We start from the raw sequence: 18,853 nt of genomic DNA on the forward strand, positions 1-18,853 counted from the left end.
GAATATTGTGTGAGAATATTCATGGTGTGGAGAATATTGAGAGGGTCATCCCATGAAGCTGATAGTTGGAGATCTTTGACAGATAAAAGGAAGTACTTCTTCACAAAGCACATAGCTGAACTACGGAACTCGCTCCCACAAGAGGTAGTGATGGCCACCAATTTGGATGGCTTTAAAGGAGGATTGGACAAATTCCTGGAGGAGAAGGCTATCCATGGCTACTAACCTTGATGGGTATGTGCTACCTTCAATATCAGAGGCAGTAAGCTTATAGACACCAGTTGCTGAGGAACATGGGCAGGAGGGTGCTGTTGCACTCATGCCCTGCTTGTGGGTTCCTGGTCGACAGCTGGTTGGCCACTGTGTGAACAGAATGCTGGTCTAGATGGGCCCTTGGTCTGATCCAGCATTGCTCTTCTTAAGTTCTTATGGTTAGGAGGCCTTCTGGTCTAGGGAAGGATTTTAGCCTACTCTGGGTGGGGTTGCATATCTCTTGAAACAGCAGGTTCACTATTTTGGGGGTGATCTTGGACCATGGGCATCCACTCATAGGTGCAAGGGGGTGCAACTGCCCCTCCATGTATTCCAGTCATGACATCATTCTGACAGCAGCAAAAGCTGGTGTTCACGCTCCACCTGCCCCATCTATCTCTACTTTCAGTTTCCAGCCATATAGGCAAGGCTCAGGATAGGACAGGAGGTCAGTAAAAGAGAGAAGGGAGGGGGGAATGTCCTTGCGTTTAACAAGTGCTGCAGGAGCACCTCCCCATAAGGCAAAGAGGTAGTAGCAGGCAGCAGCACAACCAGGGTCCTCCATGCCAAAGTAGTTCCATTCTGAGAGCGGCATCAACATGTCATGCTGCGCACACCTCCTCCATCTATCTCTGCTCTCCAGTTCCCTGCAACATGTGTGGGTGAGGCCTAGCCAGGGAGGTCAGTAAACTAAACCCGGGGTGGGATTCTATTAAGCTCCATTGAGAGTGGCTGCAGTGCAGACAGTAGAATGTGGACCTGAAAGCTCATGAGTCTGGCTTTCTGGCAGGCCCAGCCAGGCAGCACTGCAGCCTGTTAGGCCTTCAGTTTGGCAGCTTGTGGGAGTGCCTGCCTGATAAAGCATCCTTCACTGACTGTGACTATGGAAATCACTGACTTTCCATCCTGTTCCATCTGGCATGGGCCCTTGGCTGAGTTCATTTTAATTTAAAGTGAACCAATTAGTTGTTTTCCAGCCCACAGGTGAGGTGAGATGGGGGGGGGGGACACAGGAATGTCACCCATCTGGGACGTGTGGGGGGGGGTGTTGCTTGAAAGGATAATCCCTGCCAGTCCCAGAAATGCAAGAGAAGATGCACTCCTTATGTACTCTGGCTCTTTGTGTCTTAACACTCCACCACCTGGTAAACATACCTAAGATTGGGTTGTTAATGTTGGTATGTAAAAGCACCATAAAACCTATACTTCCACCCGCAGAGGCTTGGAAAGTGCTGAAAGAGAACATAAGGGAAAGGGAGAGATGGCTAACTATCACATTATAAGGAGAGCTATTCCAAATTTTATCTGTGCTCATGGGTATCCACAGGAAGGGGCAAGGAGGGACAATTGACTGCCTGGAGATGAGCCATAATCTCCAGATTTCCAACTTTCATTGTAAAAAAAAAAAAAGAGAGAAAAAAGGGAATCTCTAGCCCCTGTAGCACCTGAGGCAAAATGTGCAGCCACTATTTTGCTTATTTGTTTTATGAGAAACTAGCCTGCCCCCACCTTTTAGTATTTTTAGCCACTATTTTGCTTATTTGTTTTGTGAGAAACTAGCCTGCTCCCACCTTTTAGTATTTTTAGCCAATGAATGAAGTCACAGCAATGGTTAACACACCCACTATCTAGGTGTGTTAACACTTCTGGGCATGTTAAGTCTTTTGGGGGTCGTCCCTCTTAAGAAGTCTCATAAAAGACTCATCAATTTAGAAGTCCAGGAGTTCCCTGTATCTGGGTTTGGACAGTAATGTGTCTAGCACTACAGGAGTTCATGAAGACAGTTCATGATCTTTCTAACTCAGGCTCTTGTTAATATACTTTATCTGAGTTTATACACATTAAAATTACTTTGACATTGTGTGTAGAATGACAAAGTTTGTCATTCTTATACCCATATTGCAGGAGAGAGGGCTGTGGCTGAGAAAGTGTGGGTTATACAAGTTCTGCAAAGTAGCCCTGTGCTGCCATTCTTATTCTCTGTGTGTGTTAGTGTATGACAACTCTGCAGCATAGTCTAGTGTTGTTGGTGTTTTAGGGAAATGCAGATGGGGCTGTGAAACTGATTGTAGCAGCAGTGCAATTTATTAAGGGTTAGAATGGGCTGTGATATGTATAGCTTTAAGAGAATCTGCCATTTGTAGCTCTTGCAGGTAGCTTGTGAAGGTACCTGACTTTTGGGCATTGCCTGTAGAGCAGAGCCTAGCCATGGGCTGCAAGATGAGCAGGTCACCCCACCCCAGTATTAGCCATGCCTTTCAACCCTGTAATGGCCTTGGCCCATAGGGAGTCATGGAAATAACTGAGGGTTTCAGCTGTGGGTGGACACCAGGTCTACCCACTGAGAAACAACAGAGGGGAAGACCTGGTATACAAATTTTTCAGACACCAGATCTTCCTACCTTGGTAGACCTGGTACCAACCCTTTATCGCTGCTCAGTCACCAGATCTACCAGAAGTGGCAGACCTGTTCTCTGATGTTATCAGGGCTTTTTTAAAAAATGTGCAACCATACACAAAATGTACAGTTCAAGGAAAAATATGCAGTTCCAAAAGAACATTGCTGTACTTCAAAATCCAAGCCATGAAGCTGATGTAGAAAGTGGCTGATAACAATGTGAAAAGTACAGTGAGTCATCCAGGCTGCCCTAGAACCCTAAAACCTGACCCAGCATTTCTTCTTCCATTGCTAAAGACACTCCCCACAGACTCCATGGCTGCTCTCTAGAGCTGCCTTCCCCAACCTGCTTCATGAATATAGCACTCTTCTGCATTGGTGCGGTTCAGTTCCCAGGACTTTCTCCTACTCTTCTAAATGTCATAGACTGTGATGCTAAGCAACAAAGAGCACACATAAGGAAAGTGCACAGGGATGCATGTGAATTACAACCACAAACTGCTGTGCAGCTTTGTCCCCCACCCCGGAAAAAATTCCACCAGACATCCATGGACCTGGTGGTTTGGGGGTGCTAGTGGATCGTGAGGTGGTGGATGCCGTGGCCAGGAGTGCTTTTGCTCAGTGTGAACAGGTGCACCCGCTGGTTCTATTCCAAGTGTGCTGGGACATGGTTACAATCCTACATGTGTTAATTACATTTGAGTGGACTCCTGCAATGCACTCCCTGTCAGGTTGACCTTGAGGACCCCACAGAAAGCTGAACTGGAACAAAATGCTGCTGCTAACATCATGAGCAGTGCTAAGCGTCGGGATCATGGGACCCCTTTATTGCGTCACCTGCGCTTGCTGTGGCCCTTTTCCAACTCACGGTGCTGGTTGTCACCTGTAATTTACAGCCCTGAACAGCCTGGGACCCAGACACTGGGAGGATCACCTCCTCCTCCCATGTGGATCTTGAAGGACAAGCCACTGCCTTCTGCATTTGGTGGCAAGGCAAGCAGCAAGAGTACTCTGGGGCAGCATCCGTACGGGGATCTCCCTGGCCCTAGTGTCCCACCAGTGCTTGAAGACGTTCTCTTTTTCAGCAAGCCCTTGATTTTATTCCTAGTTCAGTCATGGTTTGTTTGGCTTTAGCTCTCTTAGTTTTCAATGCTGTGGTGTTTTGTTTTGTTCTAGTGTTGAGCTATTGTTTCAGCATGTATTTTGTTAGTAATGGGTGGGTTGTTGCTATTTTTTACTGCATGTTTTGTTAGCCACTTTGAGCGCTGCCACTGGAGGGGTAAAGTGGAGTGTAAATGTTACCATAAATGAATAAAAATATATTGGTTTTTTCCAAATCTGCATCTCAGAAGCATCTTGAGCTTCACCTAGAGTGCAAGATGAGAAGGATCACGGGGGCCCTTAAAGAGCTGTGCAGAAGAGGGATTTTCAAGGGGTATCATTTCAGGATGGGTTCCCCCTTCCCTCTGATTCTTAAACATCACAGTCTCTTAACTTACCAAATGCGGTATCCACTTCAGCGGTTTTTGAGGACCACATGGCCAATTGTTCTGCTAACTTCTGAACTTCTATTAGTATTTCTGTATCTGAAAGGTTTACAACAGTTCAAGTCAGTGGGAACTTAAGCAGCCATCCAAATATGTTTTTAAAATCATTTTCCCAAGATCCTCTCCCACTCTAGAATGAAACTAGAAGCAGCAGTAAGATATGGAGCCATGCAGAAAGGCACAGTCCTGGTTCTCGGTGGCTTGGATCTTCAGGGGGAGAGAGCAGGCTTCGCTCCCACCCCAATGGGTTCCCCAAGTGCATCCCTTTGATTTGCAGTGATGGCAAAGTGTGTCCTTCTCCCCTGACACTGTGTGGCGTGTACCTCATGAATAGCATCCTGAAAAGAGGGTGGGGTGTGTAGGGTACACAAGGAGGCACTGCAGACCCCAAAGGGCCATTGCAAAGTACATGGCCAGCACTGCATATGGCCCTTTGTCATTTTTCTCTGCCTTGCTTGGCCATCTAAATTGACATTCTGTAGTTAATGTCAATTCCCACTTTCTTGCATTTTGCGCTTGTGGAAACCTGGATCTCCTTAGCTGACAAGGCCTCATTTCTAACACTCTCTTATACTCCATTCACCCTTCCCCACTCCTCACCCTCTCTTTCTAGTGGTGATGGTGGGGTGGGTCTCCTCTGTCCAACTTCTTTAGAGATGTTCTTGGAGTTCATCTGAGCTTAGTTCAGGAATGAGCACTGAGTGCAAGTCTCCCAGCCCATGAAGTTCCTCTCCATATTCAGATTGAAAGATGTCCCGAGAGGAAGTTCCACACTCTGCCCCCCTCTTCACAATCCCCAGAAAGAACGCTACTTTCCATCATCCATTGGGTCTTGTAACTTTGAGAGAGAAGGAAAGAGCTCTAGCCTCCACCACTGGCCCTGTGCCCTGCCAAAGGATGAGGTAAGGAAAGGGATGGTAGAATTCTTTTTTTTTCAACGTTTCCCAATTTCTTTTAGGAAAAGCTGCAAAAATCCTAAGAAAGTCTGAGAGGGGTCAGATAATTCAGCCACCCCTACTGTTCCTTTCATACACACACACACACACACAAACACACACCCCATTTCCTCCTTATTTTTCCCCTCATTTTGAACTGCATGCTGTTATTGTCTTTGGTCCTTGTAATTAATGAATGACTGAGATTTATTCATTTTTATTTATTTGAAATATTTTAGGCCACTTCTAAGGAATGATGTATTATCAACATGATTTGTTACATGATGTATTATCAACAAAGAACACGCTGACCCCCCTTTTGATGCCATAGGCCCCAACGAAGGGAATAGAGTATAAATCCCCTGGATCTGCCATTGTTCAGGAGGGGTGTGGTTGCATCTGGATCGTTGTATGTGTACATACCAACAGTACCCTCGATCCACGAGACACGTATTAAGTGGTCTGGCCAAGTATTTGATAGTGTGTGGTGAGTATGTGTTGGATAGAATTCAGGGAAAGCATTTTACTGTCCAGCGCATAGCTAAGGTGCAATTATCTCTGTACTGTCATAATCACTGTTTCGGAGGTTTTGTATACAAGACAAAAGGCTCTGGATAGAGCCTGGCTGGCACTGTATACCCATTGCTCAGTGAGCTGATTGTGGCATGGACTGAGCTGGGAATTGCATAACAAACAGGGACTATCTGTATATTTAGTCATTTAAGGCACCATGTTTGGGTAACTAAGTTGTAACCAAGGAGCATGCAACTCCTTGAGATTTCTTTGGTAACTGGATTTTTGTAAAGGTGTGCAACGTCCTAAGCCTCTGAGAGCATGCAACTCTCTGGGGAGGTTCTATCTTTGCTTATTTCTTTACTTTCAATAAATCTCCTTTTCTTTCACCTATACTGGTGTGTGTGTGTGTGTGTGTGTGTGTGTGTGTGTGTGTGTTCTATCTCCACCTCATAAGATCCCAAACTTCTCAGCCTGATCAACTGAGGGGTCCTGGGCATTATAGAAATTGGTACTTCACAAGGAGACCTTGGATTTAATACTAAGTGGAGTCACCCAGGACCTAGTGCGACGAGATGTAAATGTTGTTGAACCAGTTGGAAACAGTGATCACAGTGCTATCAGATTTAATATATATTTAAATGGAAAATTGCCCAGGAAGTCCAACCCAGTCACATTTGACTTCAAAAGAGGAAACTTCTCTAAAATGAGGGAACTGGTGAAAAGGAAGTTAAAAGGGAGAGTCAAGAGGATTAAATCCCTTCAAAATGCTTGGAAATTACTCAAAACCGCAATAATAGAAGCCCAGTGAAAATGTATAACACAGGTTAGGAAAGGTAGCAGAAAGTCCAAGAGGCCCCTGCATGGTTAACAAGCAGTGTCAAGGAAGCTATCAGAGAAAAGAGCTTCCGTCAGAAAATGGAAGTCTTGCCCAAGTTGGGGGGGGGGGAGGGAGAGCACAAGCTTGCACAAAGACGATGCAAGCAGCCAATAAGAGATACAAAAAAGCATTTTGAAGAGCATATTGCTAACAATATCAAGCCAACAATCAAGAATTCTTTAAATATATTGAAAGCAGAAAACCAGCTAGGGAGGCAGTTGGACCACTGGATGACAGTGGAGTTAAAGAAATACTGAAGGAGGACAAGGAGATTGCAGAGAAGCTGAATGAATTCTTTTCATCTGCTTTATTGATAAATTGAAAGCAAATAAATCACCAGGCCCAGATGGTATCCATTCTAGAGTTCTCAGAGAACTCAAATATGAAATTGCTGCGCTTCTAACCAAAATATGTAACATGTCCCTTAGATCAGCCTCTGTACCAGAGGACTGGAAGAGGGCCAGTGTAACACCAATTTTTAAAAAAGGATCCAGGGGGGATCTGGGAAAGTATAAGCTAGTTAGCTTAACATCTGTTCTGGGTAAATTGGTTGAAGGCATTATTAAAGGTAAAATTTGTAAGCATATAGAAAGACAAGCACTGCTGAGAAAGAATCAACATGGCTTCCACAAAGGTAAGTCCTGTCTCACTAACCTTTTAGCGTATTTTGAGAGTGTCAATAAACATATAGATGGGGTGACCTGGTGGACATTGATTACCTGGACTTCCAAAAGGCTTTTGACAAAGTCCCTCACCAAAGTCTCCTGAGGAAACCTAGCAGTCATGGAATAAGAGGACAGGTCCTCTTAAGGATCAGAAACTGTTTAAAGAGCAAAAAGAACAGAGTAGGAATAAATGGTAAATACTCCCAATGGAGGGAAGTAAATAGTGGGGTCCCACAGGGATCTGCATTGGGACCAATGCTTTTCAATCTGTTCACAAATGATCTGGATTTAGGAGTGAGCAGTGAAGCGGCCAAGTTTGCAGATGACACCAAATTAGGGATGTCAGAGAATTTCGCCACGAATCTCGGGGAGGCCAAATGCCAGCGCATTCGGCCCCCCGAAATTGGTGGCGGAACGGTCTGCCCCCCCGCCCCCCCCAGGCTGGGACTTACCTTGGGCGAATACTCCTGGCAGCGGCGGCTCCGGCAGTGGTGCGGCGGCAGCGACTGCGGCGGCCGGTCTTCCAACCGGCTGCCACTGCCGCCATTTCCAGTAAAAAACAAAAACGTGATAGGCTACGTAAAGATTTACGTAGCCTATCACGGCTAGATTTTTAAAAAATAACGTGATAGGCTACGTAAATGTTTACATAGCCTATCACGGCTGAGTTAAAAAAAAAAACCCGCGTGTACACAAATGGCGGCGCCCATGGCGTTCCTTATTTTGGCACGTCTAGTCTACGTAAACATTTACGTAGACTACGGCGAAAATAAGGGGAATGCAAATAGCATAGCGTCTACGCTATTTGCGTTCCCCTTATTTTTGCCGTACTCTACGTAAATGTTTACGTAGACTACACGTGCCAAAATAAGGAATGCAAATGGTGGCGCCATTGCATACGTGCAGTTGTTGTTGTTGTTTTACTCAGCCGTGATAGGCTATGTAAACATTTACGTAGCCTATCACGGCTGACTGCAGGGACACAAACGGCAGCAGCTACGGCCGCCGCCATTTGCAGCCCAGCTGGCCAGGATTCGGGGGTGGAGGGACGGAGCGCCTCCCCCCCCGGCCAGAGTTTCGGGGGGGGAGGGACGGAGCGCCTCCCCCCCACCATGAATCAAATTTCGTTCAAGGTAAGTGACTTTCGTGCATCCCTACACCAAATTATTTAGAGTGAATAAAACAAACAGCGATTGTGAAGAGCTCTAAAAGGATCTCTCCTAACTGGGAGAATGGGCATCTAAATGGCAAATACAGTTCAATGTAAGCAAGTGTAAAGTGATGCATGTTGGGGTAAAAAAAAATCCCAACTTCAAGTATAACCTGATGGGATCTGAGCTAGCAGTGACTGACCAGGAAAAAGATTTTGGGGTTGTGGTGGACAGCTTGATGAAGATGTCAACCCAGTGTGCAGCTGCTGTAAAAAAGGCAAACCCCATGTTAGGCATAATTAGAAAAGGAATTGATAATAAAACTGCCAATATCATACTGACCCAATACAAATCTATAGTACGACCACACTCAGAATACTGTGTACAGTTGTGGTCACCAGACCTTTAAAAAGATAATGTAGTGCTGGAAAAAGTTCAGAAAAGGGCAATTAAAATGATCAAGGGGCTGGAGCATCTCCCTTCTGAGGGAATGTTACAACAGCTGGGATTGTTTAGCTTGGAAAAAAGGAGACATGACATAGTTTCACTAAGGCTAATTAGATTTTCTTTTTTATGTTAATATAGCATAAGCATGGTTTATTTTAAGTTTATTTGGAAATAAAATCTAGCAAAGTGTTGATAGTCTAAAGATACAGCAAGAAACAAATGTGTTACAGGGAACAATTTGTATCAAGCAGTCAGTAAAGATTTGCTATATGTTTGTAAATATTAATTTGATATATGTTTGGGATAAAGACTAAGTGTAAATATTAACTTTATAAGTATTAGATTTAACAGAAATAATAATTTAAAGAAGCATGTCCCACTCCCTATAATTACATGGTATGAGAATGGTTTTTATTAAGTGTATGTGTTGAAAAGAAAAAATAACTCTAAGGGAGCTCTCCTATCGAGATCGACAGTCACCTCTGACCCAGGGGCGACCGCCTATCCAGTGTAGGGTGGGAGGAGTGGTGAGGAGTGGATCTCCTCCTCACTCCCCCTGCCCTGCTTTTGTGGCTAGACAGCCAATTTTGGCTAGCCACAGGACCTCGGAGCACGGGAAGCAGTGGTCGGACGACACGTAGGATGTGTCGTACCAGGATTTCCAACTTCCCCACCCTGCCCCACCCCTGGGAATGCCCAATTCTTGATGCTCTGCACTGCTCTTCCGAGCATGGAGCACAGGGCCGATCTGCGCTGCTTATGAGGCAGTGTGGGAGGGGGTAGGGTGGGATTCTCTGGGAAGTGACCCCAGAGCACGGACTATCCTATGGCCGTCTAGCCACTGACTAGCAACCATAGGATTGCACCCTAAATACCTTATTTGAGAATCAGCTTTTTATATTTTTTGGAATTGTACATGTAAATTTACCATTCAACAAAAATATTTATTACATATATTTTAAACAGATTAATTACTCCTGAAGAACAGACTTTGTCTTGAAACGCATTTTAGAGATTTGTACAACGAATAAACAATTATTATATACCATACTCAGTGCTGCTTTGGGATATTTTCCTTCCTGGTGGTCTTTGCACTTAGTGCCTTCCCTCTCAGTTTTCCAGTTCAAGTGTCACATGATCTCAGGTTAAATACACATTTTTTCAATGCCCCCAGAGTTTGTGGGAGAGCATATCTAAACAAACAGCATCATGAAGACCAGGGAGCTATCAAAACAAGTCCAGGATAAAGTTCTGGAGAAGCACCAGTCAGGGTTGGGTTATAAAAACAATAAATAAATCCCAAACTACAAACATTCATTAAAGCCATTATTACAAAATGGAAAGAATATGACACAACCACAACTCTGCCTAGAGAAGGCCGTCCACCAAAACTCAGTGACCAGGTAGGGTGGGCATTAGTCAGTGAAGCAACCAAGAGGCCGATGGTAACTCTGAGATGGGGGAAACCGCCCATGGGATAACTATCACCCAGGTGCCCCACGCTTCATGGAAGAGTGGCGAGAAGAAAGCCATTGCTGAAAAATACCCATATCAAATCCTATTTGGATTTTGCCAAAAGGCATGTGGGAGGCACAGCAAACATGTAGAAAAAGGTTCTTTGGTCTGCTGAGACCAAAATTGAACTTTTGGGCCTTACCACAACATGTTATGTGTGGCACAAAGCCAACAGTGCTTGTTGCCCTGAGAACACCATCCCCACAGTGAAGTATGGTGGTGGCAGCATCATGCGGTGGGGATGCTTTGCATCAGCAGGGACTGGGAAACTGGTCAGGACTGAGGGCAAGATGGACAGAGCCAAATGTAGGGCAATTCTAGAGGAAAACCTGTTTCATTCTGCAAGGAACCTGGGACTGGGGTGGAGGTTCACCTTCCAGCAGGACAATGACCCTAAACACACAGCCAAAGTTACACTGGAATGCTTTAAAAACAAAAATCTGAATGGCCCAGCCAAAGTCCAGACCTCAATCAAACTGAGAATCTGCGGCAAGACTTCAAAAATTGCTGTTCACCAACAGCCCCCATCCAACCTGACTGGGCTTGTGCAATTTTGCCAAGAAGAATGGGCAAAAATGTAAGGATCTAGACACGCAAAGCTGGTAGAGACTTACCCCCAAAGACTCACAGCTATAATTGCTCCTAAAGGTATTGACTCAGGGGGCAGAATACTTCTGCAATCAACAAATGACAGTTTGCTTTTGTTTAATTAATTTTTGTGCCACAATAAAAAACAAAACAAAAACATTTTGCACCTTCAAAGTGTTAAGTATGTTGTGTAAATCAAATGGTAAAAATGCCTGTTAAATCTATTTTAATTCCAGGCTGTAACCCAACAAGATGTGGAAAAGTCAAATGGGGGTGAATACTTATGCAAGGCACTGTATGTAAGTTCAGGTGTGCAAAGATTCCACACTTTTTAATTCATAAGTCAATTTCTAAGAGCCTTGACTTTTCAGCTGATTTTTTTTTACAAAACACACACACCTAGAATTGTCCCTGATTTCCACCTCTGGTATATTCCTTTTCTGAGATTTCTGGAGTCATTGCCAATCTCTCCCGAGTCCCACCAGGAAGCCAAGAACATTAGTGCATTCAGAACAAAGTGGGCAAACATATAGGAATATCTTGTGGTTTTTGAGTTCTCATTTCTCAGGTCTAAGCTACATGTCTCTTCAGCAAACAAAGATTCCCAACTCTGTTTCTGATGAATATTGTAAATTAGGTGGGAGGAAAAAGGTAGAATTTTTAGAGATGGGTGCTTAACTCTTTCTCCCCTCAGTGCTATTCCACAGCAACCCACCCTCCAAGAGCTTTCATTCCAGTGAAGCTACATGAGACAAGAAATATGTTCTGCTGCAGTGAAATGACCCAAGATGGGGTGGGAAGAAGTGGTCTAGAGCACAGTGCCTATAACTCAATGCTTACCATTCAGGCTTTGTAGCAATGGTTCCCTTTCAATCATAAACTTCCTAATAGACTTAACTGCTCTCCCCGTTACAGATGTTTTCTTGAGTTCTTCACTATCTAAAATACAGGTAGAAAGAAAAGAAATAGTGTTCTGCTACATTAGTCTAATGCCAGGGGTGGGGAAAAAACAAACAAACATGGCTCTCTTCCCATCCCCACCCAGGAAGTACTGGGCATGATTTTGAATCAAGGTTCCACATGTCTTAGGGTGTCATCACATGATGCAGAAATCCTGGGACTGTACCAGGGCTTTCTGCCTCTGTTTCCTTTGCAGGATCATGACATGCTCCATCCCCCCTCCTCCTCCCCCCATGCCCCAGCCGTGGGCTGCTAAGGTTTGGAGGTGCCGAGATAATAAGCCAGACCCAGGTTTGCTTACAAGGAGACTTTATTGAGTACCTACAGCGCACAGGCGTACCCAATGGTTGGATCAGACAGCTTCTCTGAACCCAGAGCCAAGGGGTACAATGGGTTTTATACCATACATGTCAGCAGTGAGGCAGCATGGCAGAAATAAGCGTTAATTAGCGTTCATTCCCAGCATAGACTAAACAGTTGCTTGGTCAGAAGGAAAACAATCACAACTTTCCCAGCACAGACACCTGCAGCTTTAAGGCAAACAAGCTTCACTTCTCAGGCACATCCTAGGCCCTAATAAGACCACTGCTCATTAGCATTGTTGCACAAAATGCTAGTTTCGCCCCCTGGAGGCTAGTCCAATTTGCCCCAAAGAGGAGAGTCAACTTCAGGCTGGGTCCAACTCGATTTTATTGTTTGCAAACAGTTCGACAAAGGAGCTCACGCTCAAAAGCAGAGTCGACCCCTGGCAACCCCCGCGCTGCAGTTTTATCACTTAGCTTGCATTCCTCAGCCAGCGTGTTACTTTTGATTGGTTGCCAGAGGTTTGCTTAGCAACCTTATCTTAGGGTTACTGTCCGCTCATTCCAGGCATGCGCAGCTCTTACAATGCTACGTGCTGCTTAAGGCACATACAATGGCTTTTAGGTTACATTTTTACTACAATTCCCCCCTCAAGATGCTTTCTTCTTATAACACTTAGTCTACTTCAGCCATCACTAATCTCTGGTAATGTACAAACATTTCCCTGCTGACTACAGATTCTACTGTACGTTTGACTAAGGCTATAATGCAGGGAAGTATGCAGGGTAATAAGCACAAAATTAGCATAACTAAGCAGAATATCATAAATCCAGTCTTCAACCAGCGAAAGTTTGGCAACCATGAAGTCAGCCAGTCAGTACTCCACCCGTTCCAGGTTTGTACTGGGACGTGAGTTATTTTTCTAATTTTGGTTGCAATATCCCTAAGGATATCGCCATTGTCATCAATCTGCAAGCAGCAGTCTGTCCAATTAAACTTCTGACAAAGGCCCCCCTCTGCTGCTAACACGTAATCAAGTCCCATCCGATTTTGGGTGACAGCATTGCGGAGTTGGGTTAGCTGTGTGGCTGCTAAATCTATTGCCCTTGTTTTACATAATCTTAATTTCAGTTCTGAAATAGGATAACTATGCCAGTTGTCTTTATCCCGCTGCTTGCAGGCTTCTTCTTCCGAGAGGAGGTCAGCTTCCGGAGTGACCACGCCCTGGGAGCTGGTGTCCTCACCTTGGTTATACCTTTTTATTCTGGAACAGTGAGTCCACCTGTCATTTCCGCTGAGCTTGACAGCTGCATGGGTTACCAACAACACCTGGTATGGTCCCTCCCACCTCTCAGTTAGGGGGCCCTTTTTCCACTTTTGGAGCAGCACCTGGTCCCCCGGCTGGAAGTTGTGGATCGGAGCATCCAGCGGTAGGCTCTGGAATGGTGCAGCAAACCTGTGAAGGGATGACAAAACAGACTGCAAGGCAATAACATGTTCTCCAATTTCAGTTTTTCCCAAATCGACAGTGACTTGTTCCCTCCACCCTGCTGGCAGAACCCTAGGAGGCATTCCAAACATTAATTCAAAAGGTGACAATTTTATCCCTCTACGTGGAGTGCTACGAATGCGAGTTAAAGCCAGTGGGAGCGCCTGGGGCCACTTTAAGTGGGTCTCTATGCAAATTTTTGTTATCATTGTCTTTAATGTCCTATTCATGCGCTCCACCTGACCTGAACTCTGAGGCCTCCATGGGGTATGGAGTCTCCATTTAATGCCTAAAGCTTTAGACACTTCTTGCACTATCTTTCCCACAAAGTGGCTCCCTTGATCCGACTCAATAGACTCAGGCAACAGGAACCGAGGTATCAGTTCCTGGAGCAGGAAGCGTGCCACTGTTGATGCTGTAGCTGTCCTTGTAGGGTAGGCCTCTACCCATCCCGTTAGCTGGTCCACCAGTACCAATAAATATTGGTGTCGGCCTGACCTTGGAAGCTCTGCGAAGTCAATCTGCCAGGCCTGTCCAGGGTAGTGCGCCCACTGTCGTCCTCCCATTGGCGGTGGCACTCGGGCCCCCTTTGGATTTACCTTCTGGCAGGTGGGGCATCTTGCTGCGACTCGTTGGGCTTCTACATACAATCCCGGTGCCACAACCTGTCGAACAAGTAAATCTCCCATTGCGGTGCCTCCCATGTGGGTCTTCGCATGAAGTTGTTTTACCACTTCTTCTGCCAGCCATCGGGGTAGCATGACTTTTCCTCCTGGGACTATCCACCACCCTTGGGGATTTTTTGTGGCCTTGTTTTCCTCGGCAGCTTTGTCATCAGCCTGGGTGTATTTTGCTTTATAGTCTTCCAAGCGGAGGGGTATCTCATGGGCTAAGCCTTGAAACACTACTTCTCCTCCCATCTGTGCTGCTTCTTTGGCTGCCATGTCGGCCTTCGCATTTCCCCTTCTCTGGTGCTCATCTGTGGCTCTGCCATGCGCTTTTACATGCACCACAGCTACCTCCTTTGGCAGTTGGAGAGCCTCCAGTAGTGCCATAATCTGCGGTCCATTTGCAATCTTCTGTCCAGAGGCTGTGATGAACCCACGTTCTTTCCACAGTAGTCCATGGGCATGTATGGTGGCAAAGGCATAGCGTGAGTCTGTAAATATGTTCACTCTTTTATCCTTCCCCAATTCTAGTTCACGTGTCAAGGCAGTGAGTTCTGCTGCTTGCGCTGACCAACTTGCGGGGAGTTTCTCTTTCCACATAGTTTCAGTCAGCGTTACCACGGCGCATCCTGTATGTCGTGTGCCATCGATTACGTTGCTTGAGCCATCTACAAAGAACTCTTCTTCTGGATTTTCAAGCGGGTCATCTGTCAAGTCGGATCGAATCAATACTGTTTGAGTTAACACTTCCAGACAATCATGACATGGGGGTCCCGGTTCTGGCAGAAGGGTGGCTGGATTCAGGGCCGTGGTATGCTTATAGGTGAGGCCTGGATTAGATAACAAAAAGATCTCATATCTAGATTGTCTGGAAGGGTTTAAGAACTTTCCTCCCTCTGCTCCAAGGATTTGGGGCACGCCATGTGGGGTGTGTATCTCCATGTTAGCTCCCATGACAATCTTTTGTGCCTCCTCTACAAGGGTAGCAGTGGCCGCAACGGCTCTCAGACATGCTGGCCACCCTTTTGCTACAGGGTCCAGGACCTTGGAGTAATAGCCCACAGGCCTCCATGTTGGGCCCACTGGTTGAGTCAAGACTCCCGAGGCAACTCTCTTGTTCTCATGCACGTACAATCTATAGGGCTTGTGCCCATTTGGAATCATGAGTGCTGGAGGTTGTGAGAGGGCAGTCTTCAATAGTTCAAATGCATGCTGATTTTCTTTGGTCCATTTCCAACTTGCGAGGCCCTCTTTGGTAAGAGACTCATACAGGGGCCTAGCCTTTCCCCCATAATCAGGAATCCACATTCTGCAAAACCCTGTCAGACCTAGAAAGGCTCGTAGCTCCTTTGGGCTTTTAGGAGCAGGCATATTTTGTATAGCTTGAATTCGATCTTTGCTCAGGGCTCTTGTTCCCATTTCAATTTCATAGCCTAAGAAAGTGACCTTTGGTTGGCATATTTGAGCCTTCTCTCGTGATACTTTGTACCCCCTTTCTCCCAAGGTGTTCAGCAAAGACTCTGTTGCTCTCTTCCCCGTTTGCATGCTAGGGCTCGCTATCAACAGGTCATCAACATATTGCAACAGTGCCACCTCCTGGTGCTTGTCTCTCCACTGCTCCAAATCCTTCTGCAATGCTAATCCAAAAATGTGGGGGGCTGAAACGAGCCCTTGGGGCAACACAGCCCATAACAATTGAGTTTTATGATAAGTATCTGGGTCTTCCCATTCGAATGCAAATATTTTCTGGCTGTCTTTGTGCAGTGGGATAGAGAAGAAAGCATCTTTTAAATCTAGGATGGAAAACACCCTTGCATTTGCTGGGACTTGGGTCAAAATGGTGTGGGGGTTCGGAACCAGGGGATGATCCACTAAACTTTCTTGTTTATGGCTCTCGGGTCTTGCACCAGCCTGTAGGAGGTGCTGTTTGGTTTGAGCAACCCCAATATTGGGGTGTTAAAGGGGGATGAGCCCTCTACTAGCCAGCCATACTTCTTAAACTTTTCAATAAGTGGTTTTAAGCCTGCACGAGTAGCTCTCTTCAAAGGATACTGTTTCACGCACACAGGCAGCTCTCCCTCCTTTAGGGGAATTTTGATTGGTGTTACATACTTTGCCCGAGCTGGGGTTCCATCTGCCCATACACACGGGTCAACATTCTCTAAGAGCTCAATCCCCTTGGCCTTTGACACAGTTTCAGTTGCCTGGAGGGCCATCTGGTAATTTGAGCTCTGCTTCACTGGTAGCTGTACTACAATCTGATCCCCACGAAAGAAGATCTCAGCTTGCAGCTTCGTCAGCAAGTCCCGCCCCAGAAGGGCAACCGGACATGTGGGCGAGACCACAAAGGCATGTTCTAGTCTATTGTCTCCGATCTTTGTGAGGAGGGGCTCACATACAGGCAATCTAGCCTTTCTTCCTTCAATTCCTTCTATTGTCACGTGTCGTCCGCTTTCTTTGGCGAGGGGGGGTTTTGCAGGGATCATGGAAAAGGTGGCTCCAGTATCTACCAGAGCCTCATAGTCTCTGCCACCGACCCTTATCTTTACCATGGGATCTTCCCGAGTACTTACTCATAGGGTGGTGGCTTTAGATCCCGGTCTCCTTCAGCTACATTCCTCAGAGGAGTCTGCTCTCAATTGGCGCCCCTCCCCCTGGCTCTTCTCTCTCTGCCTTCTCAGCGGGCAGTCCTTCTTCCAGTGTCCCTTCTCTCGGCAATATGCACATTCGTCAAACCTCGGGCAGCCCTTTCCCTTCTTCTGCCCCCCCCCCAGCCTCTGCTGAGGCTCTATGCGTCCTGAGCTGCCACTCAAGGCGGCTGCTAGCATCACCAGCTGCTTTTTGCCATGTTTTGTCTCCCTTCTTTCTGTTACTTGCTCTCGGTTGCCATACACTTTATATGCAATCTCTACCAACTCGGAGAGTGGCTTGCGCACGGCTCCTTCAGCTTTCTGCAGCTTCTTTCTTATATCTGGTACTGCTTGCCCTATGAACATTGTATTTACCATGTGCTGGTTTTCTGAGGCTTCAGGATCTAGGTCACTAAACTTCCTAAATGCATCAAACAACCGTCCTAGGAACACAGAGGGATTTTCATCCTTCTCTTGGCGGACTTCATACAACTTTGAAAAGTTAGTCACACGTGGCATAGCCCTCCCCAATGCCTCCGCTATTATTCCCAAATAGTCCTGACTCCACTCTCGGTCCCTGGGGTCATTGGGACGCCACTCAGGGTCTACTTGGGGGCATAATTCATGGGGGTCCCTAGTAGTTCCCGCTACTCACTCCTCAGCGATCCTATTAGCGGTGCCTTGCACTAGGCACCTTTCCTCGGACATTAGTAGGGTTTGCAACATCATCTGCACATCTGCCCATGTGGGACGATGCATCTGCCCCACAGATTGAATAAACTTTGCATCTTATCAGGATCTTCTCTAAAGGAAGGATTCTGATTTTTCCAATTGAACAGATCAGCGGTGCTGAAGGGCACATATACAAATGCAGTCTGCCCCTCCCCTGTCATTACCTCTCACATCGGGCACTGGTATTTAGGGTGCGGGTTTCGGGTAGCCCTAGGCTCAGCCAGAGGAGAAAAATGTATTGCTAACTGGGATGGATCCCGCAGGGGTCTTGGTGAGCCGGGTTGGGCCACTTGTCTTGGGACTTGGTCAGAAGAGAAGTCGGCAGGGCACAAGGGAGTCACGTTATACTCTCCATCATAGGGTGGTGGTTGAGAGAGACTTTGTGACGTGGACCTGGCTGGCCGGGGTTGAGAGGCTGTGGCCACTGTTGGGGTACTTTCTACTGGAGGTTGAGGCAGAATTGCACGATCACGATCCTGCCCCCTCAAACCTTGTGCCAAGTCTATCTCGTCTTCTCCCTCTAAGATTGGCTTTCCCTTCCCTCCCTTCTTTCTCCGAGGGTCTGCAGCCAGCATTTGTTTGCACATCTCTCCTTTACATTGTTTCACCCAGGAAGGGTTGCTCAAAGCGCAACTCAACCATGAGTCTATGTAGGGATACTGATCCCAGTGTCCATCATTTACAACAATAACGTGCACTTTTCTAATTGTGGCCTCATTAAAGGAGCCGATATCTGGCCAGTTGACTCCAAATGACGGCCATTCCGATTGACAGAGTGTAACCAACTTGCCTTTCAACATCTTAGTGCCATAATTATCTTTGACTTTGCTAAAGTTCTTTAGCATGCATCCCAAGGGAGTGGCAGAGCTTTCTAGATGGGAGCTACCCGCCCCCATTGTGCCTACCTCTATTTGAAACCATACACAGAGCCTGACAAACCTCCGACACTTACACGGAGTCTAACAAACCTCAGACGTTTACGCAGAGTCTGACAAACCTCAGACGCTTACACAGAGTCTGACAAACCTCAGACACTCCGAAGGCAACTCAAACAGAAAGACAGAAGGGAAATCAAGTACTTACTCTGCCCAACACCCTAGAGCTGTCTCTTCAGACCCGTTCAGCCTGGTTGACTCAATCAATGGAGTCCACGCCTTTAACCTCCTGGGTGTCCCGACCC

General features: G+C 46.3%; 1 protein-coding gene across 1 annotated transcript in view; it reads right to left on the reverse strand.

The window, feature by feature from the left end:
- The window catches only part of LOC146343539 (uncharacterized), a 42,830-nt gene extending 24,999 nt beyond the window's left edge, over window positions 1–17,831 (reverse strand). Inside the window, exons 1-3 of the mRNA XM_084859743.1 lie at window positions 14,243–17,831; window positions 13,544–13,610; window positions 11,732–11,830 (exon numbers count right to left, since the gene is read on the reverse strand). Coding sequence (XP_084715869.1) covers window positions 11,732–11,830; window positions 13,544–13,610; window positions 14,243–15,856 — 1,780 coding nt within the window. The 5' untranslated portion in view covers window positions 15,857–17,831. The remainder of the gene's footprint in view (window positions 1–11,731; window positions 11,831–13,543; window positions 13,611–14,242) is intronic.
- Window positions 17,832–18,853: the final 1,022 nt, after the last annotated feature.

Source organism: Heloderma suspectum, chromosome 5 (genome assembly GCF_057233095.1).
Source record: "Heloderma suspectum isolate Gila_16-S chromosome 5, 16-S_ref, whole genome shotgun sequence".
NCBI classification, from domain to species: domain Eukaryota; kingdom Metazoa; phylum Chordata; class Lepidosauria; order Squamata; family Helodermatidae; genus Heloderma; species Heloderma suspectum.